Genomic DNA, 24,037 nt, shown 5'->3' on the forward strand with positions numbered 1-24,037 from the left:
ACTGAACAAAGTATGATAGATATCAATAAAAACCCAGCAGGGATGATAAGGCCTGTGGATTAATTTAAGAGGAGCACTTTCCAGCCGTGCATAACAATACAAATATATTTTAACACAACCTGGAGGAGCAGCAGAAAATGTAACAAAATTTCAGTCAGGTTTTGTTACAAAAACCAAAAACATTGAAAGAATATTTAAGACATTTGATAATAAATGTCATTCTTTTCAAAAATCTGCTCTTCTGCTGAATTTGTTAAACACTCAGAGCTGAATCAGTTTATTTTTAACCCTAACCACATTAAATGAAGATGTGACAATCTGGACTTTGGGGAGGATGATTTTGTTGTGCCGACTTTAAATCTGTCATCTGACAAAGTGTGTTATTACTGCCTTAAAATATATTACTGCCTCATAAACACCTGCAGAGTTTGTGTGTGATAATTTTCTCTTGGGGGCAATTCGCCACTTTCTTAGTAGACAAACTCATTTGTTTCAGTGTTAATATAATAATATATATTTTTTAAACTGGTTACAGCAGCTTTAAGTAATATGACTCAATACTAACTTAATATTTAAAGAGGTGAAACTGTATTTTCTGAATAATATTTCATGAGAACTTCTACATTTTTTACTTTTAAAAAAGCAAAATTCAGTTTTTTCTATAAATAGCAATTTAACAGGAAGCTTGCTTAGCAGATAATGTGTGTGTGTGTGTGTGTGTGTGTGTGAGTAACGAGGCCAGCCGACAGCAGTCTGTCTCAGAGCGTTTAATCATCAGGACCAGTCAGATTCAGCGCTTCATCAAAAATCTCCACCAGTAAAAACCTCGGGACATTTTCTTTTCTTTTTTTTTTACTCTCGACGCTTCACTAACATTCTGTACATGTCATTCGTTCGTTTATCCTTTTTTATTCCTATGAGTTTTTCATCTGACCATTCACGTCCTTAAAATCGCTCATTCATGCTTTATTTCCCACTCACACACACACTCTCACACTTGCACACTGGTTCATTCATCCACACACTGACACCAAGTGCAGTCTGGTTACATTTGGCTTGGCTGTTAATCCACTCGTCCATTCTTCAGAGAAGCTATTTATATCCGCGTGAAGCATCAACCGTCACCATTCATCAGATTAAGCATAGTTCATACAGAGCTTCCTTTTTTTTTTTTTCTAAATTCAAACCTGAACTAGACCAGAGCCATGCTTCAGAGCAGAGTGTGATAAAAACGTTTAAAATCATAACTGTTAAAATGTTTATGAATGTAAAGTTTGTCCCCAGATGATTTAAACTGACGGGGACCAACATGGCTGCAGTCGGGAGCAGAGGTGACGACATGGCTCTGGTTCAGGCGGCTCTTTGTTCTAATCATCTAAAACACTCACTGTGACAAGTTTCAACCGTCAGTGAACAAACTGACACATTTTTTTTTTTTTTAAATGCTCCCAAAGCTAGGCGACCCCCGTCTGGGCCTCCAGCCTCAGTTTGATCAACAGCAGATGGTCTTCGACTTATCAACAAATCAGAGAGCTTCACCTCCCAAATACCGAGGAGCCGACGTATTTTTTCCCCCAAGCAAGTTCACGATGATGACGATGATGATGATAATAATAATAATAATAATAATAATCGTAGTCACTCTATTGCTTGTGGTATAAAAAAAAGAGTTGCGTAGTTCAATAACGGTTTCATTCGACGTTTCTGAGGGTAAACATTAAAAATCACAAATACTGTCATCTGGATAAAACGAAAAAACAAAACACAAAATACAAATCTGATATAGGCAACCACTATAATACTCGTCTGTTGCTATGGGAACAAAAGAGAAAGCTGGTTTTGTTGTGGCAAAATGGCAAATACATGGGTATGTCCCCATGGTAACAGTTTGAAAGTGATGCTGTTTCTGTGTGTGTCAGTTCTTCTCTGTCCCTCCGAGGAGATCAAATATGATATGTGACGTTTACAGGACTCCGTTCTGTTTGGCTCATTTAGTGCGAACAAATGGCAAAATGTTGGACAGGAGGCGGAGAACTGAGGCTGTGTCTTTGATCAGCTTCAAATACAGGAATATGTTTACTACAGTCCTGTGGAAGATATTCAACATTTCACATATCACGGTTTCCGAGGTTCATAAGGGAGTGAAATGACTCGATATATTCTCATACAGTAAGTTTGCAGTGCGTGGGGGAGGGGGGACAAGACTCGACTTAAAATCTGTGTTTTTGTGCATGAAGTCTGTTGACAGTGGCCTGGGACACTTAAATGTGCATCACAGTGCTGGAAATCCGAGAAGTTTTAAAATTACGTTTCAGTGTCGCAAGTTTGTGAAACTGAGCCACGACTAAAAAAAACAGTTGAGCTGTTTGAAGGAACACTTTGATATTTTGGGATGTATTCAATATGAAGATGGAGCCACGAGTTGATTAGCTTAGCTTAGCTCAGCACCGGGGGAAATAAAAACATACACAAAACACCTGTAAAGCTCCTCACTAACTAATGAACTTGTAAGATTTAGTTGTTGTTGTTGTTTTTACGTGTGCACAAACAAAAACGACGGGGGAATTACGCGGCACTTTAAAACTTATATTTCTGGGCTGTGGACGGAGCCGCAATGGCGTTTCCGAATAATCACCTTCTTGGCTCCATCTTCACATTTAACATCATGACGTGAGAACGAGCGTCGATCCTCTCGCGTTACGTTCAAGCGAGAAAAACTGTTAAGTTTGACTGAAATGAACTAAATGTGAGAAAAATCGTATTTAGTACCAGATCTGTCCGAGTCATGTCAGTGTCTTTGCCCTCAACAGTGTGACAGCGTCTCATCGCCATAGCAACAGATAAAAACAATAAACATGTAAACAAACAAACAAAAAAATAACAACAACAAAAGAACATAAAACTGATCGTTTAGAGTTAATACATATTCAGAATGTTCATCTACGACAGATAAAAACATCATCACTGTGTGTGTGCGTGTGCCGAACTCAGTACCTTATTGTATTGTGTGTGTGTGTGTGTGTGTGTGTGTGTGTGTGTGTGTGTGTGTGTGTGTGATTTGGTTAGCTCGTATGCTAAGCAGTTACAGCCTGGTTCGCAATTTACGCCCTGAGTAACGGGCTGAGTCCCATTCCAGCTGCTCGCACCCTTCTATGCCTCCTTGACTCCTTTTCTAGCACAGAAAGACAGGAGGAGGAGAAACTGGAGAAAAAAAACACAGAGGGGGGGAGCAGCAGAGTGGGTGGAACGTTTGGCCCTTAACTGCTATGGGACGTGTCTCAATACTGCCTCATTTGCTCTCCTCTCCATTTACTTTTGAATGTGTGTGTGTGTGTGTGTGTGTTGATTGAAGGAGGGAGTAGAAGGGAAGAGGAGGCAAGGAAGCAGAAGGGGTAGGAGGGAGGAGTCTTTGGCATTGAGGAGAGAGGAGGTGAGGAAAGGTGGAGAGAGAGAGGAGAGTAAAAGCCTTTCAGCATTGAGACTTGTCCCTCCGGCGGATAGTGGGTCTTTCTGTGAAGCTGGAGGGGGAGGGGTTAGTGAGGGGCGGGGCCAACGCCACTTGTGGCTGACAGGTGAATTAAGCTGCTGAACCAATGGGAGCGGGGTTAAAAATTTGAGATTTAAAAAAAAAAATTATTAAAAAAAAAAAGAGGAGGGAGGTGGGATGAGATGAGCTACTGACACTAATGACAGATTCTCCCATAAAGCCACAAAATGACCCACTATCCACTGAACCAGGCTGAGACAGGGCTGCGTGTGCGTATGTGTGTGTGAGAGACTGAGTGTGTGTGTGTGTGTGTGTGTGTGTGTGTGTGTGTGTATACAGTCAAAACATGTTCATCAGTCCAATCTGGGAGGAAGGAGTTCAATAGTCTCGTCTCGTCCTATGCTCTCCATGAGTCTCCTCTCCCTCTTTTCTCCTTTACTTAGCACCTTCCACCCGAAAGAGACAGGGAGCGAGAAAAGAGAAGGGGAAGAGAAGAAGAGGAGAGGAAGGGGAGGAGGAGGAAAGCTGGAGAGGAGTTCTGACTATTGATCTCCCTCCTGTTGAACAGTGCTGTTTGGAGCCAGAGCCTTAGATAAACAGAGTTTGGCCAAGTCCAGTCAGAGCCGTGCATAGACAGAGTTCTCGCCACCACAGGGCGTTTTAACGTTACAGTCTGTCTCTGTCTCTGTCTCTCTCTCTCTGGCTTGTATTGGTGGAGAGTCGCCATTTCCGGGTCATGTGACCTCTCGGTGCTGTCCCATTGGTTGAGTGGCCTAGTGGGCGTGGCCTAGTGGGTCTCTTTGAGGGCTTTGAGGAGAGGGGGGTTTCTGGGTAATGATATGATCCTAGAGAGAGGACGACAACAACAACATCAACAAAAACAACTAAACAAAAACAACAACAACAGGAACAACAACAAGAACAACAACAACCAATCGGGTGCTAGGTGGGTGGAGCGTGCAGCAAGACAGAGAGAGTGTGGAGGTGTGGCGTAAACGGAGGAGCAGAGGACGGAGACGACAGAGCCTGAGACAGTAGATTCAGCAGTTAAAAGTATCTGTAATATTTTAAATTAAACTGCAGACCCCAAAAAAGTGCTGCAAATTTAGGACTTTTTGTTCACCAATAAAGACCAAATTAAAAAGAGTGGGCATTCAAGTCACAACTGATCACATACAACACTCTTACATAAGACCAGTGCGATCAATTTGTCAATTATTCTAATAGTCATTATAATATATATACTATATTAAGTTAGATTATATTGGATGACATATTGTAAATATGTGTGTTTTTAATTAAAGAAAACATTCTGCTTTCAACCATTAACTTATGAATCGATAATTGATTGATGGATCACAGACATGAACCATTGAAGAAACTTCTTATCATGTGCTTTATTGCAAGATGCCTTCTTACATGTGTAACTCTTTGTAACATATTCTTGCTTATCTCACACGATATTATTTGATGCTGGGCTGAAGTTATTTTCAGAATTTTTTATTTTTTTTATCATACCTTAAATCACAATATGGAAAACTGTGTAGAAATTATTAATCTTGATTTTCAGTTCGGTGACCCGTGTCCTACCGCTAGTATGAAATTCATCAACTAATTCAGTTGATTTTTAATGAAAAAATTAGCTTTAACTGATTGGTTTGGTGAAGATTAGATGATATGATCTAATTATCACAACATGATTCCACAAAAAGTATATACATTTTTGCCCAGCCCCAACCCTATGTTCATCATGACCTCAAGAATATTGGATTCTCATTTATATTTTTGCACAGGAACAGACGGTCGCTCAGTTGTGCTAAAAATACCCGCAATTCTGTTGGTCAGTTTTTACATCAGTCTCAGGGCTCTGCTCTTCAGAGGAACATGCTGAGGGAAAACATGCAGGAAGAGAGGAAACACTTTTACACTAATGGCGCATACGCACACACATTCATGCACATACACACCACACAAACATACACACACACCACCCAGAGGTGGTGCATGGACGGTAGGTTATGAAAGAGGCTCAGAGGAGTGACAGGGTGAAAGGTGGAAGGTCAAACCAACTCAGGGTCAAAGACTGAGAGAGGGACAGCATCTCCACACCTGGCTCTGGGGTGTTTGTGTGTGTGCGATTCAGAGCGACTGTGTGAGTGTTACACTTGTCGATTTTAGTATATTGTGTGTGTTTGTGTGTTCTGTGAGTGTGTGTCTGTGTGTGTACTCACACTGCGTGCTCGGGTCAGTGTCCGTGGTGAGCTTGACGTAGTTGCTGGGGAACAGACCCTCCCTCCCATTGAGCTCCCCTTTCCACCAATCACAGTCATCCTTGTTGATCACTGTGATCACCTGACCCTTCAGGAAGGCCAGCTCGTCGTCATTCTGGGCCACGTAGTCGTACATGCCGATCACCTGACACAGAGCTGCAGGGCCACAGACACGACGGAAGCGTTGATTTAAACGTCAAAATTGATTTTAAAATGCTTTTGCATACACCTGTATTCATAACCCATTACAGTACCTGTATTGGCAGGAGTCAGTTTGGGAGGCGTGGGCTCTGTGGGCGTCGTCTTACTGGTGCTGGGACTGAGCAGCTTCACGTAATTTGCCGGAAACCAACCTATCTGGCGCTTCTTCCCTCGGGCCTGAACCAACCACAACAGAGGATTTTTTTTATTATCACTCATGAATCACAACGAGCAGTTTCCACGGCCTTGTATCATTTCAATTATAACATATCTCTATGTGGGAATCCGGAGGATTTCAGCACAGGTTTATTCAGAGTAAATATGGTTTAATACAACACAGAATGTTAAAAATACAGATAACATTAGCTGAAATTTGAAAACAGCATTGATCATCTGTGAATATTGCCAAAGAGAATATATAAGTATTGAATATTTTCATCATTGAGCTTTAGCTTTAAAAGACATTTTTTTTAAATGAAAATCTTCAGGATTGCCACTTAAAGAATAAAAAACAGACTTATAATTAATTTACAGTTTATTCCTAGAATTAAATATAATATAGAATATAAGTACAAGTAAATACATGATGCTAGATATCCTTTGAAATTCAAAAGACACTCAGGATTCAGTCCATAAGGAGTCATCAGTGGTCTTAATGGAGTTCAGGCAATTTTCTTTAACTCCAACTTATCAATTCTTTTTCAGAAGCAGTCAAACATTTGTTCTTTCTTTGCAAATGACTAGAGTTTGTGCTTGTGTACCTGGAGCTCACCCTCCCACCAGCCCCCAGGGTTCTTTTTCCTGATGAGGATGAGTTGCCCGGGAGCCAACGTCAGCTGCTCTGCCCCCGTGGCACTGTAGGGGGCAATGACCTGAGCGATCTCTGCAGGAAGTAAAGGACAAGAGGAATAAGAAGAAGATCTGGTTAGTTCTGCTCCTGGAACTGGAACAGGTTATCACAGATTAAGAACACTAATATAAAAAAAAAAGGAAGAAGAGGTTTTCACCTGGTTTCTTTCCCAAGCTGCCCGTCTTCCCTCCTGGTCCCAAAGACTAAAAACAGAAATGGAGTTGAAAGCAACATGCATTTGACATATTTCTCTCCTAATCAAACCTAATCTGTACTAAATTACCTCAGACGCCGAGTCTCGAGGTTTGACGTAATTGGACGGGAAGACTCCAGTTTTGCCGCTGACCATGCCTGTCCACCAGTCCCCTTCTTTCCTTGTCACCACGACGACGTCTCCCTGCTGGAAACTCAGGTCTCCCTGTTCGTTGCTCTCATACGTGTACATGGCCACGTACTCTGTGAAGATGCACACAGACGAGGGGACTACGTTGACAATTAACTACCTGACCTTTTAAAAAGAATATACATACATGCACACGGATGGATGTTTTACCTTCACCAGACTCGGAGGGTTGTGTTGGGGATGGGGATGGTCGTTTTCCATTGGGCGGGCTCTCTGATACACCAGACTCACTATAAGAAAAACATATTCAAACTGTAAATAAGGTTGCCCTTTTCCCCAAATCTAAAATACAAACAATTTTAGTTGTTTGAAAAGTTTGGAACGGAGACCTCAATTTGCTATAAAAATATAACAGTCTGCTACGCTACTTTACCCACATGCGATTGACGAATTTTGTCACTGCACAACTCAGTTTGACTCGACGCAACGTGTGAACCCACCTGGGGTTTTTGCTGCGTGCTGCGACAACAGCGGGGGCCGTCACAGGGGCGGAGATGAGCTTGACGTAACTCTTGGGGAACCAGCCTCGCTGTCCGGTCTGCAGTTCACCTAACCACCACATGTCCTGTTGCTCCAACACTGTTATTATCTGTATTTACACAAACAATAATATATTAAATGCATTTAAAACAAACAAGAACACACAAATGCCCAATTAAATTATAAAGAGAGACTTAATGGGAGAATGCTCGTCTACCTCGTTCTTGTTGAAGTTGAGGTGGTTGTCCTTCTTCGCTCTCCAAGGATACAACGCCTGAGCCTGAAGACCCTCGACTTTCTCCCCCTGACAGACAGAGTTGAAACTGTAAGTACCGCTCGGTTCAGAAGAACCAAAACTCAAAAGGGGGACAAGTTGGGACCAAAGAGAGTTGTTACCTGTCCCAGCACGGGTGAGGGAGAGGAGCCTGTCGTCATGGTAGCGGGTGTGAAGGCGGAGCGTTGCCGTAGCTGCGCCGAGGGAACGCTGAGGGACGGATTCTGACTGGTTGAGGTGGTCGGCCACGCGTCCCAGCCCTCGCTGTCTGATTGGCTTGCTGTATTTGAGGGCCAACTGGAAACACACACCGATATGATTAGGAGAGGTTGAAAAGTTTTTATTTTTATTAATTTATTTGTTTACAACTCTAATTCCTATAGGTGAGGACTCACGTGGTGCTGAAGTCAGCCCAGTTGCTGTTGGTGGAGGACGTGGAGGAGGAGGTGTGTCCAGGCGCTGGAGGAGGCGTCGCAATTGGCTGCTGCTGCTGCTGGGTGGGTGTGGGCGTGGCCGAGGGCGTGGAGCGCAGGCTGACCGGTGCTTCGCTGTCGGGTATCCGCTCCGCGTAATTGGCTGGAAACCAGCCCGTCCTCCCTCTGAGCTCTCCGCCCAGCCAACCAGGTTCACCCGTTTGGGACTCATCCACCTGTCGGTGCAGATGGGCGGGATTAAGATAAAAGACACAGGTAGAACGGCTCAGTGGTGTAAACACAACAACAGCAGCAGCAGCTGTTCCAGGGAGCAGAAAAAACAAATTAGCGGATGAGTAGTGAGAGAATTCACAAATAAACATGATTAACTCAATATTTGTAACTGTTAATGTTTTGTTTCAAGTCAACAAGACCGATATAATAATGAACATGAGCACTTTTCATGACTCGTCTACTCCCATGAATACCTTCATGATAAAAACCAAAGACTCTCCCTTAAACTACAAATTAAGAAACATAATTAATTCTTTATGTTTCTTTTAGCTCCATCGTGTTACTGTCCATGACACTTTTTGTTATATTCAACATGTTTGTGTTCAGCTACTGATGGATTCTTTTATAACAAATCTGGATGAGCGTCAGCTTAACTCCGTCAATATGGAAATAAGAGGTTGTGCAACACAACACAACACATCCGTTCAAGTCTGCTCACAGGCCCGTTTGGCAGGTTTTGAGTGTAAACCTGCCAAGTGTGGGGGAGTGACGGAGCCGTGGGCAGTAATGATGTTTATTTAAAAAAAAGAAATCTGCCAGCATGACAAACATTCGTGTGGATAATTATGTATGGAGACAGTACCGGTGATAAAATATTGATTTTAACCCAGCATTTATTTGCTCGGAGAGGTCAGACTGAGACGGTTTGTATTTCTTTAGCTAACAATTAATTGACATTAACTGTGAAAACACAAGAAGCATAACAACATTTACAGATGCGACTCAAATTACTTGATTAAATAAAAATACAAAATAAAGCAAAACACATTCATCCACTGGCAAATGAATGCACACGGAGACGGCATGAGATGACACCAAGAGGTCAAATGAGTGCTGGCATATGATTGATGGAGGCACAACACTGGGCGGGGGGGTGGGACAAGAACTTACCCATTCCCCCTTCACCTTCAGTTTGCACAGCAGAGGAGAGAGGAAATAGTTAATACACACGTGTCACACACACACACTCACACACTGTCATCGTGGCACCTGCACATTCACACACGTCATCATCATCATCATCATCATCATCATCATCATCATCATCATCACATTCCTGTATTTCCATGTTCATGTAGAAATGTGCAGGATACGAGTGTGTGTGGACTGACGCCGTACCATGATCACATCTCCGGGAGCAATGCTGATCTCATCGTGGCTGCGAGCGTCGAATGGATATAGGGCCCTGTAGTAGACCACCTTCACCGGCTGCTGGTGCTGCTGCAGCTGCTGTGGGTGGGGATGGGTGTGTGGGTGTGGGTGTGGGTGAGGGTGAGGGTGAGGGTGTGGGTGTGGGTGGGGGTGTGGTTGAGGGTGAGGGTGAGGGTGGTGGTCGAAGCCGCTGGCCGTCGTCTTCTGGTCAAAGAGACTGGGTGCTGGAGCTTTGTCCCCTGTAAACAACAGAGATATTAGAGCAGGAGTTCAACACAGTTCATTAATCTGAATTTAACAAACTAGAATCCAGTTTGTTAATGTTAGATGAAAGAGTTCCTTTCTCCATTTATGGATGAAAGATGTTCAAACAAACAAACACCAATCTATAGATGTGTTGATAGTCTAAAACATCCTTAATTCCTTCTTAAGCTCTAAGGGAAGATTGGTGAAATTTATTTGACTTTCTATTTAAAATGATACAGATGACATCAAACACAGTTTACGACTAAACAACAATCCACACTTCTGTCGTCTCTAACAGCCACGACCCGATGACACACCTGATGAAGCCCAGGGGTCCGTCGGCTGACTGAACAGCTTGTTGAGTTTATCCTGCATATCCTTCTTGCCTCGTCCCTCGTCCTCCCTCTCTTCGGCCGATCCCGCCCGCTTCAGGCCCTCCTCTTCTTCTTCTTCTTCTTCCTCCTCCATCCCTCTCCTCTTCCTCTCTTCCTCCTCCTGCGTCACTCTGTTCAGCCAGGCGTCGGGTGCAGAGATGGAGGGTGGGCTGGGAGCTTCGGGGGCGGAGCTTCCTGCTTCGTCCCTCCAGGCCACACCTTCGTCTGACGACAACCTGCAGCACGGCAAGAAAAGATAATATTGAAACAAAAGAATGTATATTCTAATGTTATAACTTCTCAAGTGTATTTCGATCTTACCTGCTCTCGTGCAGCTCAGCAGACTTCCTCTCGATCGGAGTGTGTAGGTGAGAATGTGTGTGTGTTAGTGTGTGTGTCAGTGAGTGCGCGTCTCCCTCCATCTCCTTCTGTTTCTGCCTCTGCTGCCGGATGTGGATCTCCCGCAGCTCCTGCAAAGCATCATGGGGTACAGGAAGGAACACCGGTGAGGAGGAAGTGGGGGTTGGTTGCTACGGGTTACCATCGCCACCAAAACAACAACAACAGCAGCAGCAGCAGCAACACGTATTAGTTAGGTGACCAAGGCAAGCTCCGCCCCTTTACTGAGGCAATGACACGTCCCTGTGGGTAACCATTGCAAATACTTGAATGTCAAATCAAGGCTCTCCAATCCTTAGGTGGATTGACCAGTGCAAGAGATCACAGCAAACTGAGATTAATTCCTTCTTTACACATCTAACGCATGTAGGTGTGTCCCTCATCTGTTTCCCTTCCTGACGTTTCTTCCTTTTTTCTCATGAAAGGGAATTTCTTTCTAAGCTTTTATCTAAGATGGAGGGTGTTGAGTGCTGCACAAACTGTAAAGAGTAAAATTTCTGACTTGACAGCAAAACAATTTAGAAATATCCCTTTTTTGGTGAAGGAGCCAGTTTCACATTCCCTCTAGGAAGATGGCTGATTGGTTTTAGGATTAGAGCAAAAAAAAAAAAATCTAAAATCTACATTGTCACATCAGCAGATTGGCTATGGAAATACTTTGACTGTAATACACACCCCTCTTCACTATCAACCTTTATGCATTCACCTGCAGTTTAACAAGCAGCTTCTTTTTTTTTGCTAACATCTTCTTTTGTGGCCGACTCACAGCTCAGGAGAAATGTTTCTTTTCACCTCCACATATAGTGCTGTGCAATATTTTGAGACACTTTCAGATGTTGAGATTCTTATCCATCAGGCAAAAACCGTCAGGGAGGCAACAGATTGATTCTGCAGCACAACAACGACCCCAAACGTGCAGCCTGTCATAAAGAACCATCTTCAGGGACGAGAAGAACAAGGAGTCCTGTTACAGATGGTCAAAGCAAATCTACTCTGGTTTTTTATGGTTCAAGGGTAAACTAACTTCTCAGGGGGAGAAGAACAACGGGCAAGTGACAAGGGATCCAGTCAAACCATCTGTATCCCAACCTATGTCCTCCCTCGTAAATCTTCATATATAAATCTTCTGGTGGGAGCGGGCGTCAAGTCACTGGGACGGGGGCTTGGTAACTATTGGAGGTCGGCAGAGACCGGGGCCACAGACACGGGGCTCGGGTCCCGGTGGTGGGGCGAAGCTTGCACAAGGCACAGTTTGTGGGAGGGGTTAGAAGTAAACAAAAAGAAAAAGTGTGGGGATGAGGAGGGTGTTGAGGGACAGAGGGGGCAGTTCTGTGTAGTCATGACGACCAGCTGTGCCATTAGAACACCACTCTTGTTACTATAACGACACAAGGCAGCGCCGTCGTGTTTCAGCCAAACAACCAACGTGAGGAATACCTATGGAAACAAGCAAACCAATCAGAGCGAAGAGACTGACGGGACCAGTAAAAGTACAACTCTGGTGGCGAGACAGAGAACTCCAGGTCGCCTCGAATAGGAAGTGGAGGACAACACAACGTGCCTGTCATACACAGACAAGACACAAACACACACACACACACACTCACCCGAACAAAGTTCGGCAGTATATTAGCCTAGTGAAATTATACTAGTTTCCTTCTTGTCTGGCTGAAACATTCTCTGGTAGCAAACAGACCGCAGTATTACTGTTCAGTGTAGTAGTCTAGTGAGGTAGCCTAGCATAGCGCCAGCATAGAGTCACCTACGCTAATACACCTGCTAGCCTGGCATTACTGCTAGCTTAGCATCACAACTGCATCAAATATGGAAGCATTGTTAGCCAGCTGGCTAGGTAGTAAGCTAACAACAGCCTGGCAATGAAAAGTTGGAGCACAAAATAGAAGGACGATAAAGGGGGGGGGGGGGCGGGGGGGTGTCAAAGGACGGAGAAAAACAGGTCAAAGTAAAGAAGAAGTGATTTGAGTCATTGATCAAAGATCAGGAAAGTAAAATACAGACGGTGAGAAACAAGGGAACAGGGAGAGGGGGCGGGGCTGTTGTGTGTGGACCTTTATAACGTAGTCTAGCCGAGCCAGACACACCCTGACGGCTGACACACACTCCTGTAGCTGTCCCTGCTCGTGGCACTGAAACACACACACACACACACACACACACACACACACACACACACACACACACACACACACACACACACACACACACACACACACACACACACACACACACACACACACACACACACACACACACACATTCTATCGACACAGACACACTCACAGACAGTTCAGGTCAGTGACGTTTGGCTGGGTAACTTTACTAGTTAGTACGTTGGTCATGTTGTTGGTGCATTCATTCATGTAGTTTCATGATTTAACATGACCTCTCAGTTGGAAAATACATATTTGCTTTTCCCCAATTTATATAGAACTGTAGCTGGAGGACCATGAATATTTTCATCCTTGACGCAAGTGTGAGGATTTTCCTGTGTAGAGATTAAACTCACAGAGGCTGTTGTGACTCACTGTGATGAGTAATGTGTTGTGTAGCCGGTGTCAGATTCTTTCAAATGACCAACCTACACTGAAAAGCAGGTAAGAGCTTTGAGGCCTAATGTGGATACTTCGTTTTTATGTATTTAATGCAGAGTTTTTGCGTCATCACTACCAAGTGTACCTTCTTTTCTATTTACGTCATTTGCAGATAACAATTTTGCATGCAGTTGTCTGCTCTGGATTAGTGAGTATTTAATTCTGCGGGCCTCCTTGTCAAGAGGCGTTACTGGCTCACTGACCTGTGAGATTAGAAAAAAGAACAGCACACCCACAGCAATCAGTAGCGTGTCAGTCATCACACCACTCACAGCTCGGGGAGTCCACTCAAGCTTCACCGGCGAGACAAACGGGAATGTCGGCACATACCAGGCATTTCAAAAAGTCTAGTTTGTGAGTGTTAAAGATGACAAAGCCTAAAGTGACTTAAATTACGTGAAGCTTGCAGGTTAGTTATCTGACAAGAGGGTGTACGATGTTTGACTTGTAACCCTTTCTCTGATAATCTCTCATAATCAGACCGTGCTGGTCCGTTCCAAATGCAAAAACTGCTCCAAAGGTCATCATGTACTTTGATATTTCCCCCCCCCTCATTGCAGTACCACCCCAGTCCAGCAGTGGCAGTGTTCTCTACCTGTCTCCCCCTCTGTTCCTCCTGAAGCTGGCATCGCAGGGCTTCTATCCTGGCACAGTGGTTGGCATAGAACTCACACAGAGACTGGCATGGGCAAGGGAGCAAGAGGATAAACGGAGGAGTAGAACATATAAAGAAGGAAGGGTTTATTTATGTAGATTAAACAAAAAAAATATGATGATAGGGAGGAAAATAAAGGCAAGCAGTCGAGAAGAAAATACAGGTGGTAAAAGCGGGAGCACAGAGGAGGACGGTGACGTGGAAGCAGAGTTCCATTTGCATGAAGAGCACAGAGGAGGCACAGCAGTGTGAGAAGAGAAGATTTGGGGAAGAGGAAGTGGTTGTAGGAAGGAAGGCGGAGGGAATTATAGTCAAACACGGTTCACATCTCAGTGGTCTGTGCCTCTGTTTTGCAAAGAACCACAGACGTGGCTGCACTTTAGAAAACTGTTCCACTTTCACAAAGAGAACCAACTTAATTTGCTTAGCATTAGAAAATTTACTTTAATTAATTCATATCCTAGTTGTGTCTGCTATTTCTTTTCTTGTCCTTCTCACTGGAATATAATACCTCGGGAGAACTGCTCCACTCTTTGACCTGACCTTTCTGGGATAATCAATAGAAAATAATAATAAGAAAGAAAAAAAAAGACAGTGACAAAAGGTGATCTATGATCCGGAATAAACAGGCTGCTGTGCTTCAATGCTAAGGAATGAAATAACATTATCAATCCCTCCAGCTTCCACGAGGCAGCTGCCTGACAACACTCAGAGAGTTCCCATGCACAGCCAACTCTCTCCCAAAACACACAAATCAGCATTAATACACACAATAACACACACCAACGTACACACAAACGCATTTACATCAAAACAGTTTTGATGTAAATATCAAAACTGTAACACGACAGTGAACACGAGCGTTGTGATTATACGACTCACAATAGTTTGTTTACAACATTCATTTAAAATTACTGGGTTAGCAAGTTAGCTAATCAGAGATTTAAATTAAGTGCTACAGCAATTCATCAAAGTACAACATTTTTTTTAAATGAAATCATTGTACAAATTATATACTAATGAAAGTATTTACAAAATTTACTAGTACAAGCTATTTTGGATGAGGTGTTTTGGATTATTTAACCATAACGTCAGAAATGTCATTTGAAATATCCAACAAATATAAAACATCTGGCTCCTTCAATAGCTGTCAGGGAGGAAGATGTGTTTTTAACAAAAGAGTTCATCTATGAAAACTTGGAATAGAAAAAAACTTACTACTTTCCAACTTTTGTTAAATAACACTAATAATGCTGCTAATAATAATAATTATTACATGATCTTGCAGTGGGATTTTTCCTGACAAAAACAAACAGAAGATAATGTAGATTCATATCTAAGAATTTCCTACTACTCTTAATGGATTATTTTTGCTTTGTCATTCAAGTCTGTATCTGGTAGCTACAACAACTGTGATTATTCAAAGGTTAACTATTTAGTTTATTATTGTCATATTATAATATTAAGTATGGTGTGATTGTGTATCTTGTGGCTTTTCTCTGCCATCCTGTATTAATGCACCATTTGATTTATCTGTCTACCTTCAGTTGGGTGTTGAAAGCGTCTATTTCCAGCAGTTTGGCCCTCGTCTCCCTCTCCACGGCGTCCAGCTGCTCTCTGAGCTGCTGTCTGCTGCTCTCCTTCTGCTCCACGGCCTTCTGCAGCGACGACAGACTGTCACCTACACACAGACAAACACACACACAGACACACACACACACACAGATAGTGTGATGTCAGGGTAATCATTCACAGACACTCAGACATGTCAAAAGAATCTAATCGAGAACGATATCTTATTTTGTTGCAAGATGAGAGTAGAATGATGATGTGCGTGTGTGTGTTTGTATTAAGTGTGAGTGTAGTACTCACGGTGCAGGCTGTTCTGTTGAACCTGTTTCAACTGGTCGTTGAGACTCTGTTTGTCGGGAATCAGCCTCCCGAGCCACTGCTGGGAGTCCTGAACAACAAGGTCGAGACAAAAAACTTAAATATGTCTCAAAACATTTCGAGTTTTTAAAGTTGAATTCATAAATTGCACTACATGAAAAAGAAATTAATGCAACACGTGTTTTTCATGATGAATTTTTATTCACTTTGCTGATGGTTTCACACTTGTACCTGCAGCTGCTGTTGCAGCAGGGTGATTTCAGCGATGCGTGTTTCTCGGGTGTGATTGGTCTGCTCCACCTCTCTCCGCTGAGCTGACAGGCGAAACCGGACATCCTTCAGTTTGCCCTCCAGCTGGGTCTTCTTATCGTTCTGGAGGACAGGGAAGGGGAAGTGAAAAAAAGCCACATGTACTATCAGGTTTCTGCAGATGTATGTATTAAGTATTGGGTGGCAGAAAAATAATTAACTGTCAGCGGCTATTTTTTCTTTGGTCGGAACTGGTCAATTGCTTTTCGGTTTATCTTTGAAGAAACTTGTTTAAACTTGTATCTTTTGTATGCCTCTATTTCACGACAATTATGCAGCGTGGCATGTTTCCAATATCAGACTCCCCTTTTTGATTGACAAGCACTATATTCCTCTTGTCCATAAGTAAGTATCTGATTATGCGACTATGTGTGGCTGCGTGTGTTTGATTACCAGAGCCTCCAGTTCAAACTCCAGCGTCTTCTTCCTGGCTTTGAGCAGCACTATACTCTCCTGCTCCCGGTTTCTTTGCGTCAGAAGCTCCTGCCGACGTTGACGCTCCCACTCCAGCTGACGCTGGCGCTCCAATTCGCGCTTAGCAGCCTGGACACATGAAACACACACACACAATGTAATATCATATTTTGTTCCTACATTATACACAACAAGCCACCTGCTGCAGGAGTGTAAATCAGGCTCTGAGCCGACGTGTGAAGTGCTCAGTGAAAGGCTTCTGAGTTGTCTTCACGTCTGCAGCAGCAGCTGGACACCAACTCGACCGTAACTCCTCCAATTAAAATGCAGACGCTTTGTCATCGTTTCCTCGTCTCCTTACCTCTCTTCTCTCTATCTCTTTGCGTCTCTCCTCTTCTCGCTGCCTCTCCAGCTCCCTCTGTCTCTCCAGCTGCTTTTCTAGTTCGTGTTGTCGTCTCCGCTCCTGCTCCAGACGCTCGCGCTCCTGGAACACAAACATTCAAACATGAGCTGACGGAATAAAAAGCTCTGCCATTCTTTTTTACTGCTCATCCTTTTTCTTTTTAAGTTCTTCCTAGTTTCAACACTTCAAAAACCTACTGATGCAGTTTAAAGACACGGGACAACTGTGGCTGGTATGAGGGATGCACCGAATGTTCTGCAAACAAAATTATTTGGCCAAAAAAAGCACAAAAAAAACCCCTTTCACTTGAATAAGTGTGGACCGAATTATTAAGAATAAAAATATTTTGTTTTACTACCATACGTTGTTGGTATAATGTCTGCTGGAATGTTTAAAAAGTGTTCAGCCTTAAAAATATATTTATAAATTGCAGTTTTTTAATTCATTTTTTTCCTTGAAACGCAAGATAAAAATGTAAAAGACAAACATATTTGCGCTATTTAAATTATGCAATGGTGAAAAAAATGCCAAACTTAATGAAATACTATGAAAAACGGCATTCGGTATTTGGTCTTCGGCCAAGTGTTTCATTAATTTAGCTGGTACAATGACAGCACTGAGGCTACTATCGCAGCAGAAGCTTCATGGCCTTATATGCAAAGTGATAAAAGATTCAAATTCTGAATGTGGACAGTGTGGAGATGAGGAATCAGTATAGTCAGTATAATCTACCTTCCTCTCCTGTTCCTCTCTCTCCAACGCAGCCAGTCTCTCCTGCTCTTTCCTCTGCTGCTCCTGCAGAGCCTGACGTCTCTTCTCCAGCTCCAGGTTTCCTCGCTCAAAGTTTTCCCTTTTCTTATCCTCAAATGTCACTGTGGAGAGACAGAGAGAATTCATATGAAGAAAGTACTATTTTTTTTATTAGAAACTGCTAATGTTAGTTGTTGTGAGTGTTTTTAAAGTTGGACATGAATATGAGTTGGTGTCGCCGAAGCGTCTCTGTTCACCATCAATCGCCTTCAAGCTAGTCAGTGAAGACTTGAGAAAAGATCTAGTTCCAGTTTGAACAGTAACATGACGGTGTCCAGTTCCGCAGCTGGCGAGGACCAAACCTGGTAGTTTCTTGTCCTGGGTGCTCTCAGCCTCCTCCTCCACTTCCTCCTGGACGCTCTTCTGGTCCGACTGGACACTGTCGCTTCGTACACGCCTTTAACACACAGACGAACACAGTGATGACAACACACAAACCATCATTCCTCACACCTTCCATATTGTCCCTCCAACACATGTTGGGTACATTACTTTTTTTACAATTTAAGGCCGCAGTTCAAAATAATAGATATAATATAAACATATTAGGGAGTACAAGATTTCTGATTCCGATACATCGCCTGATATATATTTATTTTAATCTGTCAATGATTCCTAAAATGTCGTTAACAAAACTTTATGACAAAGAAATGTAATTGAGGCTTGATATTTTACTTTAACCATAAACTTTATCATAAACAACTATAAATAAAAAAGAAAACACAAAATCAACCAAATATATAGAACTTGAATTAAGAAAACAAAGATAAAATGTAAACATAAATGCAAATTTTTTTTATAATCCATGCTCAAAAAATTTATGTATTGAGTTAATTTCTTTGTAAAACACAAAGCAGTAAAAATTGTTTTAATGTAGTTTACCCACAGAGGGAAAACATGAACTGCTGTTAAAATGAATAGACATGAAGTATTTGTGGTGACTGTTGCTGTCAATTAGTGGGTTACTGTGGTATTTGGTTAGAGTATTCACCTGAACGTGGGCGGGAGGTAATCTGGTGGTAACACAGGGGGCAGCGGTAAACCTGACATGGCCATGTCTATGAGGTGCATGGCCAAGATGAACTCCTCGGCTGTTAGTTTCCCATCCTGGTCGATATCTGATAGACTCCTGGAGGAGAAACAAGATTCCTTGGTTGAATCGCTAATGTCTTTTAAGTGCCATCTCCTGGTTTTGATAAAGATTAAATGTGTGAATCTCAGGTGATAATTCAATGTACTGACCATATTGTGGCCAGCTGGCCCTGAGGAAGACTGGACTGCATCAGGATAGTGCGAGCCTGAGGACCTGGAGCGCGTGCACACGCACACGCACACACACACACACACACACACACACACACACACACACACACACACACACACACACATTTAAATGCTGTACAAACGGGATGACAAAGATAACATCATAAACGATGACCTGTGTGTGTGAGAGGGTGTGTGTACCGGTGAGGTGTCCACTCATCATCTTGTCATGGGAGTTAAAAAGTTGTCGGTACTTCAGCCTTGAGGATTGAGGAACGGCCCAATCAGGGGGAGGCAGACTACTGGGACGGAATAAACAACAGAGCAGTGATGTGACTTACAGCAAACGATTATCACAGAGTGAGGCAACGGGGAAAGTTAATATGTACAGTTGGTTGCAAAATTCTTAAATTAACTTTATACAAAAAGTCCAAGTGACAAATTAAGTAAGTTTAAAGCGGGACACAGCAAACAGCTTGTCCTGTGATATTAGGGTAAACTATGAACAATATAATAATTTCTTTACCATACATTTCTCAAGCACCATGGTGCTGACATTTTGGATGATTCAACTTACCCAGCAGCATCAAAGGAAGACACCTTCTGCAACTTCATACTGGAACGATTAAACGAAGCCGACTTGTTGACGGATTGACCTGAGAGAGACAGACAAGACGTTTTAGTCTGAGGCTGTGGTCAAATACTTACATTCACATTACTTAACTACTATTTTCTTTTAGACTATGATTCTTTTATGATGTGGCACCAAATTCATACAGGCATAAACCATCACCCGACTCTCTACAATGTAAATATGAATGTGGACATTATGAGTAGGCAGGAACTTAAAATTAATTCTTCAACGCTCCCGTCACAGTCATTTTCAAGTTACCTGGGTGGGAGAAGCCTGAGATGGGCTGGATCATGCCTGTGGGAGGAGCTCCGTTGGCGATGGGCTGGGGGAGGGGTGGTGGGACCGACGAGACCAGCGGGGGTGACACCCCGACGGGGAGCGGGGGCAGGGGCAGAGGGGGAACGACTGGCAGAGGAGCCGGGAGGGGTGGCATGGGGGGCATGGGGGGCATGCCTGAGGATAAACAGATCAACAGCGCGGGATTATCAGACATTTGTCTCTCTACTGCGTAAACATGATCTGTACAAAGACATGAGAGAAAACTACAATCAGTATTTATTATACTAGTAAATGGGGCGTGATAGTCACAGTGTCTGGAGATCATTATTACTTAATACTATTATTATAACTTACAGCGGAGTGAGAGCGAACATTTATTCGGATCTATATGACCTTTGGAAAAATTAGGCCTGACTCTTCCTTATCAAATAGATCTGCAAAGTTTTACCACTTCCTGTTTTCAGTGTAAGAAAAATAACTTTTACGTAAAACAGTCAAATAAGCCGCAGAATCAAATATTTGTTATGGCATTAAACTGTGTGCAGTGTTAATTCTGTGTTGACTGTAAGCAACTGTGCACCACCACAGCAAAAACAACAACTGTGTGATCGTGTGTGTGTGTGTGTGTGTGTGTGTGTGTCTTACCAAAGCCGGTCTGCGGGGGTAACTGCAGGGGGGGTTGTTTCATACTAGGAGGGAGCGCAGGGGGCAGAGGGTGACCCTGAAGTTTCAGCTTGATGAGTTTCATGGCGATGGAGAACTCCTGAATATCCATGCGGCCGTCGCTGTTCATGTCAGCCAGAGCCCTGCAGGAACACACACAGAACACAATGATTGCACCAATGTTCAGGAGCGCGTGATGTGACTGCTGGACCAAAAACTCTAACAACCTTAAGATCCACTGAATAAATAAATGTGGAACTGTGTGTGCTTTTAATTAATTGATGAAATGAATGAACTGGCTTCTCGACATATGTGACTCACCAGATTTGGGCCAGGATGGGAGGGGGCAGTCCTGACTGGAGGAAGAAGTTCCTGGCCTGGTCACCTGACAGACAAACAGGAACAGGATGTGAGGTCACAGCAAGGACAGGGGTGAAAAAAAAAGAAAAAAAGAATAAAGGCCACTTCAGACTAAGGCTGAATCCAAATGAACTAAAACTGTGTCTGGTCTGAGTAAAAGATTAAGACTTGCAGCCTCTGTCATCATCTACTTGCATGGGGAAATTCGTCTGTAAAATGTTAAGAGCCTGTCGTGCTTTGTACGGAAATGAAGTCGAGACAATACCGAACCAGCGTGTGGCTTTAGTGAGGCGTGGTAACTGGTTGGCACCGTTACCTGTGATGTAACCCCCGGCGGTCGGAGAGAGGCTGAGAAACTGCTGATCATGTTTGGCTCTCTCATCCACCGAGATCAGAAACACATCTGGACCTGCCACACGCCCCGAAGAGAAATAAAACAAAACAAAACAAAACAAAGACACATGGTTACGTTAGATACCGAACCCCAACGCCAAGACAAAGTCAGGCACAGACAGACAGGAGGCAGTAAAAAAAGAAAAAAGAAGGGAGGTGTGAGAGGAATGTGTCAGTCGTGAGTTTCAGTTCCTGTCAGAGGTTTTCCTCTTAGGTAACACTTCAGGGAGGGTGTCGACTCAGAGCGAGACTTGATGAGGAAAGAAAATAAGGATGGATGTGACGAGGGACTGACAGTCAGATGAGACTGTCGACTTTCTCAGTGCATGACGAGTCAGAGAACAATTCACTAATGTGGATTTCCTCACTGGCTGATACAGATAATTTTGATTTGATGATAATTCCATCCAAACCAGTGTGTAACTATCGTCCATGTTTTTGGTTTGACACTCATGAGCCAGTAAAGGACTATAGCTTAGCTTATATTAGTTAGCTTTACTGTCTTTTTGCCTCTCCACTCTGCTAATCGCCCAGTTTCCACTTTGTTCCATTTTTCTGGACCACATCAATTAAATGTCAGATCAGAGTTAAAGTTATGAATCAAGCTCAAATCAGAGCAGTGGTTCCCCTTAAAGTCCAACTCACAGCTCCGTCCTGCACCATTCACCGGCAATCACGTGCTTATGGAACCATAGTGAGTCATTTTTTGTAACGCAAGAAGAACAATTACTGCTGACAGAAACTTTTTTTCTTTTTGCTACCGATGCGTATTCTGTTGTCTTCTGTTGCATGTATACCTTGGAATCATTCGGCCACAATGTTCCTAAAGAAAGATCAGAATTCAAGTGTTGTGGATAAAGCAACTGTCCAAATGGCTATTTTGTTCTGTGGAAATTACTGTTATGCCTGATATGTTGAATCTTACTGTTACAAATCTGTTTATTGAGCGAGAACTCACACAGTGTCATTTTGTCTTTGTCTCCATCTGTCCGTCCCTATCCAGGCTCTCGTGATACCAATCTTGGCAACAGTTTTCTTTAACAGTAATTAGATCTAGTCATATATTTATTTTTACTTTTTCGTAAACTGATTCTGTCAAATTGGCTCATTGTCATGTAACTGTATTCTCCCTCTCCCCGGAAATAATTCTTCGTTCTTGACAGACTGAGACATGATCTTTGGGAGATTGGATGTGTGGATGTTAGAATGGTTGTGGAAACATTTCTATGTCCATGACTTTCCTAATAATTCCTCTCTGCCATGTCATGTCACACACACACACACACACACACACACACACACACACACACACACACACACACACACACACACACACACACACACACACACACACACACACACACACACACACACACACACACACACACACACACACACACACACTTACTGACCTGTGAATGTGGTGGGGAACTGTGCCATGGTTCTCTCAGTCGTCTGCAGCTACACAACACCTGCAACACATTTGGAGAAACAGAAAAAAGAGTGTAGCTGATCAATATCGTTGCCCTCGCCAAGTATTAAAAAAATGCATTTAGTAGTGAGACCACTTTGACTTCACAGCATTTTACTGGAGAAGCACGATATGCCTCCATAGCAAAAGGGGTCAGAAATCCAACTAGATGCTTAGCAGCACGTTAAAAGGACCAAATCGTGGATCGTCAACGCCAAACGTGCTGATACAGTAAACAAACTCAGTCGGGGGAAACGATGTTGCAGCGCGAGTCTGGAGTTCATTTTCCACTCTGCTGTCCTTTAATGCTCAAGTTGTCCATTTCCAGCCCAGTGACCCTTGTACGATTATGGCTGCTGTAATTTTGTTTTGCTGCTGCTGTAAGTTTGTTAGCGCGCGCACACGCACACCCACACACACACACCCCCACACCCACACACACACACACACAGTTCTCAAGGTGTTTACAGCTGCATTTTTTAAATCACCACATTACAGTTAAGACTGCATCAATATACTGTTGTCATCTTGTATTCAAACTGGTGTCATGTCGGCCATGCTTGTGCATGTCAATGGGGCTAGGGAACCTTTATTTATGCGGGGCGGGCTGCACGAGCACAGCCTGCTTGTTTTTTCAACTACACTCACTTACACACAGTCTCACTTGGGAGCTGAGCACAGCGAACACCAGTTTTCTCTGCTGCTGGCCTTGGAAAACTCCCTGTCTCCGTCCCCGAGTCGTTTTAAAGTCAGCGTTTCATACAGCAGATACAAACTGTACAGTCAAAAAGTAAAGAGCATCAATATGGACTGATTCCAACCCCCCCCCCCCCCCCCCCCCCCCCAATACTTCACAGAATCTTTTGAATGATTTCTTTCTCCAGAAATTGTAATTTCACATTTTATGACAAGATGAAAATGTGATATTGAAGGTTAAATAAATATGAAATAAAACCTACACCCGCCTACACCCTCACAATAACACACCCATAAACTGTGTGTGTGTGTGCGTGCGTAAGACATACCTCTGCACTAGTC

General features: G+C 43.2%; 1 protein-coding gene across 10 annotated transcripts in view; it reads right to left on the reverse strand.

The window, feature by feature from the left end:
• Positions 1–24,037, reverse strand: part of itsn1 (intersectin 1 (SH3 domain protein)) — a 37,354-nt gene that overhangs the window by 8,304 nt on the left and 5,013 nt on the right. The window contains exons 2-31 of one of the 10 annotated variants that reach the window (XM_035606156.2): positions 22,941–23,000; positions 21,452–21,544; positions 21,097–21,160; positions 20,758–20,918; positions 20,092–20,286; positions 19,777–19,855; positions 19,401–19,498; positions 19,179–19,242; positions 18,928–19,065; positions 18,134–18,333; positions 17,859–17,998; positions 17,085–17,207; positions 16,703–16,852; positions 16,232–16,372; positions 15,983–16,070; positions 15,652–15,791; positions 10,766–10,914; positions 10,388–10,680; positions 9,792–10,063; positions 9,564–9,578; positions 8,361–8,614; positions 8,088–8,262; positions 7,909–7,995; positions 7,652–7,800; positions 7,362–7,441; positions 7,092–7,264; positions 6,966–7,011; positions 6,720–6,841; positions 6,012–6,135; positions 5,719–5,913 (exon numbers count right to left, since the gene is read on the reverse strand). In XM_035606156.2, coding sequence (XP_035462049.1) covers positions 5,719–5,913; positions 6,012–6,135; positions 6,720–6,841; positions 6,966–7,011; positions 7,092–7,264; positions 7,362–7,441; positions 7,652–7,800; positions 7,909–7,995; positions 8,088–8,262; positions 8,361–8,614; positions 9,564–9,578; positions 9,792–10,063; positions 10,388–10,680; positions 10,766–10,914; positions 15,652–15,791; positions 15,983–16,070; positions 16,232–16,372; positions 16,703–16,852; positions 17,085–17,207; positions 17,859–17,998; positions 18,134–18,333; positions 18,928–19,065; positions 19,179–19,242; positions 19,401–19,498; positions 19,777–19,855; positions 20,092–20,286; positions 20,758–20,918; positions 21,097–21,160; positions 21,452–21,544; positions 22,941–22,968 — 4,036 coding nt within the window. In that variant the 5' untranslated portion in view covers positions 22,969–23,000. Of the gene's footprint in view, positions 1–5,718; positions 5,914–6,011; positions 6,136–6,719; positions 6,842–6,965; positions 7,012–7,091; positions 7,292–7,361; positions 7,442–7,651; positions 7,801–7,908; positions 7,996–8,087; positions 8,263–8,360; positions 8,615–9,563; positions 9,579–9,791; positions 10,064–10,387; positions 10,681–10,765; positions 10,915–15,651; positions 15,792–15,982; positions 16,071–16,231; positions 16,373–16,702; positions 16,853–17,084; positions 17,208–17,858; positions 17,999–18,133; positions 18,334–18,927; positions 19,066–19,178; positions 19,243–19,400; positions 19,502–19,776; positions 19,856–20,091; positions 20,287–20,757; positions 20,919–21,096; positions 21,161–21,451; positions 21,545–22,940; positions 23,001–24,037 lie in introns of all 10 variants that reach the window. The other 9 variants (XM_047335209.1, XM_047335211.1, XM_047335207.1 and 6 more) reach the window with 9 other exon arrangements.

The sequence above is a fragment of the Scophthalmus maximus genome, chromosome 10, assembly GCF_022379125.1.
Source record: "Scophthalmus maximus strain ysfricsl-2021 chromosome 10, ASM2237912v1, whole genome shotgun sequence".
In the NCBI taxonomy this organism is placed as follows: Eukaryota; Metazoa; Chordata; class Actinopteri; order Pleuronectiformes; family Scophthalmidae; genus Scophthalmus; species Scophthalmus maximus.